General features: G+C 43.9%; 1 protein-coding gene across 1 annotated transcript in view; it reads left to right on the top strand.

Moving 5' to 3' along the window:
* The first annotated feature begins 629 nt into the window (after positions 1-629).
* The window catches only part of LOC137621001 (mucin-2-like), a 121,766-nt gene continuing 112,837 nt past the window's right edge, over positions 630-9,558 (top strand). The window contains exons 1-2 of the mRNA XM_068351441.1: positions 630-701; positions 2,212-2,367. Of these exons, the coding sequence (XP_068207542.1) occupies positions 632-701; positions 2,212-2,367 (226 nt within the window). The 5' untranslated portion in view covers positions 630-631. The remainder of the gene's footprint in view (positions 702-2,211; positions 2,368-9,558) is intronic.

The raw sequence follows: 9,558 nt of genomic DNA, 5'->3' as shown, positions 1-9,558 counted from the left end.
ACTCTAGATGATGAGCAAAAATATGTGCAATTAAATGTAGAATCAATTTGGAGTCTTTGAGAGACTTTAAGGAGTCAGAGAGCAGACAATTGATGAAGGGTGTGAAATTAAGAACACAAGTCAGTTGGTCAGGGAAATTTGGAATAATGCAATTACAAGGAGAAAGCCATGGGATACTACAGTATAAAAAGGAGACACACAAGTTGATTGCTAAAGGTTTTGAGTTAGTAATGAAAATCACAAGGTGGAGTATTGCAGTATTGATAGTGAAGTTCAAAGAAAAGCCAGGAATGACCAGAGAAAATACTTAGATAGGGAAGCCGATGAGGTTGATGGAGCTATGAATTCTGGGAGTGGCTATGGCGTAGGAATTATTTAGAATTAATGTAATCTTTACTGGTGCAAAAAAGAAGCATATACCCATCAAAAATAAATGGATCTGTTATAACATAAGATGAAGAAATATAAGCCTGACATTGCCGTTCCAATAATCTTTTTTCTTAGATTTAAATTTATTTATAGCCAGGATAGATATGTGCATTTTGGAAGTTACTCTTGGATATAATTTCTCTTGGCTGAGTGGTTATTTTAAAGAAAGTAGTGCATTAAAAAACATTTTTTCTGATTTCAGATGGGCTTAAAGCTACAGACCTTGGTTCAGGTGTTGTTCATTAGTCTTTGTTTTCGGAGTGTCAAAACAGGTGAGAATTTCAAGTGTATTGTAGTAATGTATGATTTAAATCCAGTTTTGGCAAATTAAAGTTCATTATATTTCTATTGTTTTTTAGTCTGGCAAATGGTATGCTGCATAAATCATTTATGTTTTTAGTATATTACATAATGCAAGTTCAGGCGGGTCACTGTGCTTGCAAGTTCAGGCGGGTCACTGTGCTTGCAAGTTCAGGCGGGTCACTGTGCTTGCAAGTTCAGGCGGGTCACTGTGCTTGCAAGTTCAGGCGGGTCACTGTGCTTGCAAGTTCAGGCGGGTCACTGTGCTTGCAAGTTCAGGCGGGTCACTGTGCTTGCAAGTTCAGGCGGGTCACTGTGCTTGCAAGTTCAGGCGGGTCACTGTGCTTGCAAGTTCAGGCGGGTCACTGTGCTTGCAAGTTCAGGCGGGTCACTGTGCTTGCAAGTTCAGGCGGGTCACTGTGCTTGCAAGTTCAGGCGGGTCACTGTGCTTGCAAGTTCAGGCGGGTCACTGTGCTTGCAAGTTCAGGCGGGTCACTGTGCTTGCAAGTTCAGGCGGGTCACTGTGCTTGCAAGTTCAGGCGGGTCACTGTGCTTGCAAGTTCAGGCGGGTCACTGTGCTTGCAAGTTCAGGCGGGTCACTGTGCTTGCAAGTTCAGGCGGGTCACTGTGCTTGCAAGTTCAGGCGGGTCACTGTGCTTGCAAGTTCAGGCGGGTCACTGTGCTTGCAAGTTCAGGCGGGTCACTGTGCTTGCAAGTTCAGGCGGGTCACTGTGCTTGCAAGTTCAGGCGGGTCACTGTGCTTGCAAGTTCAGGCGGGTCACTGTGCTTGCAAGTTCAGGCGGGTCACTGTGCTTGCAAGTTCAGGCGGGTCACTGTGCTTGCAAGTTCAGGCGGGTCACTGTGCTTGCAAGTTCAGGCGGGTCACTGTGCTTGCAAGTTCAGGCGGGTCACTGTGCTTGCAAGTTCAGGCGGTCTCGGAAAGGGGGGTGGGCGAGGGGCTGGCTCGGAAAGGGGGGTGGGCGAGGGGCTGGCTCGGAAAGGATGCTTGGAGCTGGCTTGGATGAGTCAGTTCTGGAGTGGGGTAACAAAGCTTGGTAAGGATATGGTGTGGGGGGATGTTAAATGTTGAAAGGTAAACGTGCGATATAGGCTAGGAAAGGTCAGTTTGTGGGGTAGAGAATCTTTAAAAGGCAGTGCGGTTGAGGGGGTAAACTCAAAGGATGGTGTGGTGGGGTTTGCAAGCTTGGAAAGGATGGTGTGGGGTTGCTAAGGTTAGAAAGGGTAATGTAAGGGGGAGAGCTTGGAAAGGGTACTGTATGGGGATGGTTTTAACTTAGAAGGGGCACTGTGTATGGGGTGAGCTTGGTATGGGTAGTGTGGGAGTGGGCTAGCTTGAAAGGACAGTTTAAGATATTGGGAGTTATGATAGAAAAGAGCAGTCTATATTACATTTATATTGTAATTGCTACAAAACTGATTTACAATTAATGGATATCCAATTCACTTTAATTTTGGTTTCAGAAACTTACAGTACGTATGGAAGTAGTTGTTGCTTTGGTGACAAGGACATCCCTCATGGGGAAGTAGTACTTTCAATTCCTGTAACGTGCAGACAGCTAGTTTGTAACAATGGGATAGTCGAATTGCATCGCCACGGAGATCTAGAAGATAAGAACTGTAAGTATCTATTGTTTTCCAGTAAACAAAGTAATTAAAGTATTAATGTTTTGTGGGAAAGTTATTAAAAATTTTTAGGAAAGTTTTATTAAAAGGTAAATCTTTGAATACTGTGTAGTCTCTTGTTGAATTTATATATTAACAATACTCTAGCACTGCAGATGAGAATAAAGTTGTGCCCATTTAATTAATAATGTTCACCAAAGGTTTGCAATATTTTGCCACAATTCTTCTTCCCATTGGACATGAACAATTGTTTAGGTTATTGTAAATATTGCATTGCACACCATCAATTTCTTGTGTTCATATTCTTTTGATTAACAGCGACTGAGGTCTGATATTTACTATTTTGTTAAAGTTTGTGCCATCTTCACATTAATTGTTGTAATAATCTAGTTTGGGTTAGGTTTAAAGTTTTCTCAAAGGTATTGTTGCTATAGGTTAGCTTATTAGTCTTGTGGTGATTAGATTAGTTAATTATAGGTACAGTGAGTCCCCATTCTTTGTGAGGGTGGTAACAGACAGGTGCAAATTTGGATATGTTTGGTGCCCTTAGGTGGGATAACTTCTAACCTAACTCTGCTCATTGCATATGCTTGGATAATTAACACAAAGTGCTGCCTAATATTGTTTTCACTTGGTTTCTATAACAGTATAGTTATCTAGTAATGTTGTATAACACTCGCTGATACTGTACTGTATATTGTTTTATAGAACCTCTACTTATGAATTTAATTCTTTTCGGGACCTACTTCGCATGTCAAGGTAGTCATATGCTGGATCAAATATTCCCATATGAATACACTGTAATTTATTTAATTCATTCCACAGCCCAAAAACCTACATTAACTCTTTAATGAATTCTACACAATTACACACAGCAATAAAACAAATCCATTATATAAGATATGTAAAAAGAAATTTAAAGAAATCAATAAACGTGAGGTAGCCATGTCGTCCTGATGGAGGTTCCTTCTTAGTAGCTTCCTAGGTTATATTTAACTACAGTGATATATCCCAGAGAATTTTACTTAAGGTATCCAGAATTCTAACTCCTGGCACGAGTATCCCTTGTATTATCTTAAAGGGATATCGCATAAGATCAGAGGATGTATTCTTGACACGCCACATAGCTATCTACACCCCTAATAGCGTTTACGCTTCGAGAGGGGAAAGTGGCAAGAATTGTAGGAGAGCCGTTATCAAGGCAACACTCCTACTCTTACTGTAATTGGGCGCCAGCACGCTGCCGCGTGGCGCCATTTAGTCATTCTTTGTAGCATTACTTAGGTGCTACAGATACAATATATTAGGGAGGGATTCATATATCCTTTGTCAAAGGAGGGTGGGTCCATCAAGACGACATGGCTACCTCGCCCAAAAGTGAATTTCTCGCTTCGCTCAAAATCCGCTTTTTGGGCTCGGGCCATGTCGTCCTGATGGAAGTTTACCAGAGCATTAATGTATCTGGATTTTCAATAGTGCCAATAATCTCTTGATAAATTTTCCTTGGTCATCTAGACCCAGAGACACCTATTGTTACCGTCATACACCATTCAACTGATCATGGACTATGTCAGTGCTTCCTGCCCTCTACAGGGAAGTCATATGGAAAAGACTAGGAGAAAACTTGAGGATTGTGAGTTCAAGGAACAATCTAGCAAACAAGTTATATATTAGTGTCACCATACACATAAAGCATAGTTTGTACTCTGAATGGAATTGATCTGTATAGGTTACTGATACATCCCGAGTCTGCTTGTTCGTTGGAGACAAGGTAGACAGGGTTATATTCATGTAGGAAACTTTAAAATCAGTAAAGTAAACAGGTTGGTACAATCAGTCATTACCAGGGACTGAACAACATATAATCTGATGATTGTTTTCTTGGAACAGTAATTAGTATTTGTTCTGAATATTTTTCCAAAATAAGAGGATAAGAAAGCTCTAAGACCCTTTATTTGTATTTTTCTAGGATATTTGTGGCGAAATGAGACACAAAGATTCCTAACTACGTTTATTAACAGGTAGTTTAAAAATCTAGGGTTGTAACATATACAATTAATCACATTTTTCTCTTAATCACATTTTTCTCTGAAAATTGTGTAAGCAAAATTAGTATTACATTTTTTTTTTAAAGTTTCATCTGAAAAGGAAACACAAGCCACTCTATGGGAAATATGGAATATTTCCCAATAGTTTCTGTTGTTACAAAAGGAACACTTTAATATGAATATGCATTGCACATGTGTCAGTCTTTTATTCTTTAGTCACCCGTGTAATTAGAACAGTCTATAGTGTCATGTACAAGACATATCACTAAACATGATACACCGTAGGAGTCCATCATGTACACCCTTCACTAAAAGTCCCAATTAGTCAACTGTTCTTCACAGAAATCAAGCGGCAGGTTTTAGTACACTACCTGCTGCCACTACGTAGTGTTTAATCTCTTGTAATTGTTTCGCGTAATGTTTAAAGACCCTGGATGACTTCAATCCAGTGTAAGCGGTAATTGTTAAGCCTAATGTTTGAAGACCCTGGATGACTTCAATCCAGTGTAAGTGCGAAGACTTTCAAAACACACATTTTGAAAGAAATTCAGAGCCGAAGCAACTTTTCTCAGATCATGACCTGCGGGTGTACTCTCTAGATCCGCTCTGCGAATGAAATAGGTGATCTTCGCTCTTGGTTGTTTGAAGATTAATGTTGAACCTGATGTTTCTCCCCTGAAAATCTGACCTCCCTTAAAGTCTGAAGTTCTACGAAGATAGACCATTAGGCATTCCACTGGGTATAGGGATGCTGCTTTCTTCAGAGGGCAGATTCTCCAGGGACCCCACCTCTTAGTGGGAAGCTTGTTCTTGGCGAGAAACGCTGGGTCCGGAAAAAGGTTCAGTTCTCCGCAGTCTGTGAACTGAATGTGGCCATCATTCCTCAAAAGGGCCACTATTTTGCTAACTCTGGCTCCTGAGGCTAGTGCAAATAAGAATATAACTTTTTGAGTAGTGTCTTTTAGGGAACAATCTTCGTTGTTCAAGGTTGATGCTAAGTGAAGAACCTTATCCAAAGACCATGAAATGATCCTCGGAGGAGCTGCGGGCCAAAGTTTAGTGCAGGCTTTAGGAATCTTGTTGAAGATTTCATTGGAGAAGTCCACCTGGAAGGCATACAGCAAGGGTCTGGTCAGGGCAGATTTGCACGTAGCAATAGTGTTGGCTGCTAAATCTTGTTCATGGAGATGGATGAAGAAGGATAAACAGAAATCCGTTGAAATCTCCTTTGGTTTCTTTGCCTTGACGAAGGCAACCCATTTCTTCCAGGAAGACACTTATTGTCTTCTCATTGATTTAGACTTGTATTCTTCTAGAAATTTAATACTGTCACTTGAAATCCCAAACCATTTCTTGACTGCTACAGTGAGAAAATCATGAGATGAAGGTTCCGGGTTTTCTGTGATTAAGCTGAGACAGTTGACTACTTCACTTGCCGAGTCATAACAGGATCCGGCAACGGGATCAGCTTCAGGCGTAGTTCCGTTATCAGGGGGAACCAGACGCCGGTGGGCCACTTTTGGGCCACTATTGCTGCCGTTCCATGAAAGGATCTCTTTGTTGAGGACTTTCAGCAGAAAGTTTGTTGGAGGGAACAGGTAGATCTTGGACCATCTGTTCCAGTCTAGGGACATCACATCCGTTGTTTCCGCTAGAGGATCCTCGTACGGGTCTACATACCGGTGTAGCTGCTTCTTGTCACTCATTGCCATGAGGTCTATCTGCAGTCCTGGGACTTTGCGTAAGATGAAGGAGAATGATCTTGCGTCTAGGGACCATTCTGACTCTTATCGGGTTGAGCCTGGATAGAGCGTCCGCTGTCACATTGCGGAACCCTTGAAGGTGAACTGCTGATAAGTGTCATCTCTTCTTCTCTGCTTGGCGGAAGATGGCCAATACCACTTGATTGATTTGAGGCGATCTCGAGCCCTGTTGGTTCAGGCATCTCATTAAAACCTCGCTGGCTAGTACCAGTCAGATGTGGATTGAGCAGCGAAGTTTCAGTTTTTTCAGTGAGAAAAACTGCCAGTGAGAAAAACTGCCATGGCTTCCAGAATTTTGATGTGGAAGGTCTTGAAGAGGGAGGACCAGGTTCCTTGGACTTTCCGATGGTAAGAGTGGCCTTCCCATCCTTCTTTTGAGGCATCCGTGGGAACGATGACAGACGGTGGAGGCGGTTGTAAGGGTACCTTCTTCTTTAGGTACTTGGCCTCCGACCATGGCTTGAGGAGGGATCGCAAACGAGTTGGTATTGGTCTTTTCAGATCTCTTCGAGCGTTTGATGCGTATTTTCTCCAAACTCCTGATGCATCTTTTAATTGAGCTCTCAATACTGGAACTGTCACTGAGGCGAACTGAAGGGACCCCAACACACACTCCTGTTGCCTTCTTGATATCCTGGCGGATTGAATGAGTCTCATGATAGATCCCGCTATTTCTCTTCTTTGATGGAATGGAGAGGCAGTGTGACTAAGTCCCAGTGAACACCCAGCCACTGGAACTTCTGAACTGGAGATAGTCGAGACTTTAATAAGATTGTGAATCCTAGGTGTTCCAGGAGCTGGATCACTTCCTTGGAGGCTTGCGTGCATTCTTCTTTGTATGCTGCCCATCACCTGAAATCCCTTTAGGTGTAGTTAAGGAATGACTGCGCTCGCAAGCTTTATGAATACTCTTGGGGCTATGTTTAGTCCAAAGGGCATGGCTCTGAAGACGTACTGTCTTTTTTGCAGTTTGAATCTTAGGTAGGGGGAAACTTGGCGGTTGATCGGAACATACCAGTATGCTTCCGCCATGTCTATGTAGAGACTGTATGCCTGTTTTGGCAGTAGGGTCCTTATGTGTTGAAGCGTCAGCATTCTGAACTTGTTGTTCACTATGAACTTGAGTGATGATAAGTCCAGAATGACCCTGAGCTTTTCAGTCTTTCTTCGGAACACACAACAGCCTTCCTTGGAATTTGATGGACTTTGCCCTCCTTACAACTCTCGTCTAAGAATTCCTGAACGTATTCTTCCAATATGGGAGTTGTGTTGGAAGAACTGAGGGAAATTTGGTGGAGTTGCATTCCAACTCCACCCCAGTCAGTTCTTGATTAGGCTGTGGGCCCAGAGATCGAAAGTCCAGCGATCCCGGAAGAGAAGTCTCCTTCCTACCGGTAGCATCTCACTTGGAGTGCTGGCTGGAGGATTTGACTCCTTGGCCACGTCTACCTCTGTTGCCCCTACCTCTGGAGGGGCGTCTTAGAGGAACCTCGAGACTTCGGCTGGAAGCATAGATTGCATTTCAGAGGCTGGGGTGAAGACGGGCGACTGAGTCGCTACCTGTTGGGGCACCAGCTGGAACGTAGTGGGTGGTTGTGCCACCGTCTGGGGCACCATGGTCACGGGAAGCTGTTGTTGTCGTGGAGGGTGAGAGGGCACTCTGGGTCGTTTTGTCTTCCATTTTGGTTGGGGACCCTCTTCAGCAGAAGACTTTCTCTGAGGACAAGCCCCATTTGTAGAGGAGATTAGTGTTCTCCGTTGCGGCTTCGTCAACGACCTCTTTGACCACTTCGCTCGGGAAGAGGTCTTTTCCCCAGATGTTGGAGGCTCAGCTTCCTTGGTTCGTGCCTCACCGCAGTAGGCCGAACACGAACTCTCTGCAAGCCTGACGGGCTTTGATGAAGTTATAAAGGTCTTTGGTGACCGTTGCCAAATGCGCTTTGGCAAAGACCATATGCATGTCTGGGGTGTCGGGGACGCTTGCCAGGGTCTCTAGTCCGGTCTGTAAAGACATAGAGGCGGCAAGTCTCTTTTAGTTTCCTGCTCCCTGCGCAGGTGAAAGTTTGACAACTTTGGGAGGTCTTCTCCGAACTGACGTCCGGCAATGTCGGCCTCCAGCTTCCCGACTGAGAAGGTGTTATAAACGTCCATCCAGTCCGCATCATCAGATGGTAGGGCAAGGGAAAAAGGTCTACACTCTTAGTGTAAGGCAAGGTTTTCCTGCCTCGACTGCCTATAAGGCTGCCTTAAACCCTTTCCCCATGAAGGGGAAGGCATGGGAAGAAGCGGCAATGAAGGATGGGGGCTTCTTGCTGAGAGCCAGCACCTTGGAGCTAGTGAAGGGCCTCTCCTTCAAGGTTTTAGTAAACAAGGCCTGGGCCTTGGGAGGTCTAGAATGATTACCTCTTTCGGCTGTTTCTTCTTTGGAAGGGGGTTCAGTCCTCAAGCGGATGTAACAATCTGGGTAGGCCTCCTTGCTGGGCCAGAACTCTTAAGGTCATCAACTGGGACAGTGCCCAGTTTTTCGGAGAGGAAGATCTTCCCCCCTGACATAGGCATGTGCTCAGCATACCTCCAAGGATTAATGTCAAAAAAGGCAGGAAGTTCCTTGACGTTTAGCTTCTTGGGGGCTAAGCTTGGGGAATAACTGCATCCGAAGATGCCCTAGGGAACAGACAGGCCCTCTTCCTTTCATTAGGAAGATATGGGCCAGTGGTGTTCTTTTGGAAGCCTCTGACCCATTTTCGCAGCATCTCTCGTTGCATCCCTTGACTCGGTGGACTTTTGATCATCAAAAGCCTCATTGACCAGTTTTTCCACAAACGGTGCATACCTGTGGGTCCCAATGCTTGAGAGATCCCTTCGTAGTTGCTCAGCGCGCGTGGGTCCTGCACATATCATGACCGCAGAAGTTCTTACTGCGGACCTTGCAGAAGTGGTTCCCGCACTCGAGATGCTCCTCCTATAAAGAAAGAAAAGCAAATGAGTATTCGGTGAAAATCTGTTTATCATACAATGTTATAAAAATTGTTTAGCTTAGCATAGTGTAAGCTAGGAGGGGAAAAGTAGACACCCACATGTTTCCTGTTCAGCCCACTGTTATGGCCTCCTTCAATATTGAAACGCTTAATTCTTGTCGAACTATAGGGGAAGATATCCTTGGATATAATGTGTAAATTTAACACCATCTTCTAAGGTTCAATATTGGTGATTTAAAATAAATCATCGTTGACCATTAACTTAAGCAGAGAGAATCGCTGTCTTGGTGTGGTGGTCTCACAATAGGCTGCCCATGAAGCACCTTGTAGGTTGGAAAAATTGCATGTGCCACAGTACAGACCATACAGCGGTGTGTGTCATACGGAATAATCTAT

This window comes from Palaemon carinicauda, chromosome 27, assembly GCF_036898095.1.
Source record: "Palaemon carinicauda isolate YSFRI2023 chromosome 27, ASM3689809v2, whole genome shotgun sequence".
Taxonomy (NCBI): Eukaryota; Metazoa; Arthropoda; class Malacostraca; order Decapoda; family Palaemonidae; genus Palaemon; species Palaemon carinicauda.
This window is presented reverse-complemented; position numbering and strand designations above follow the sequence as displayed.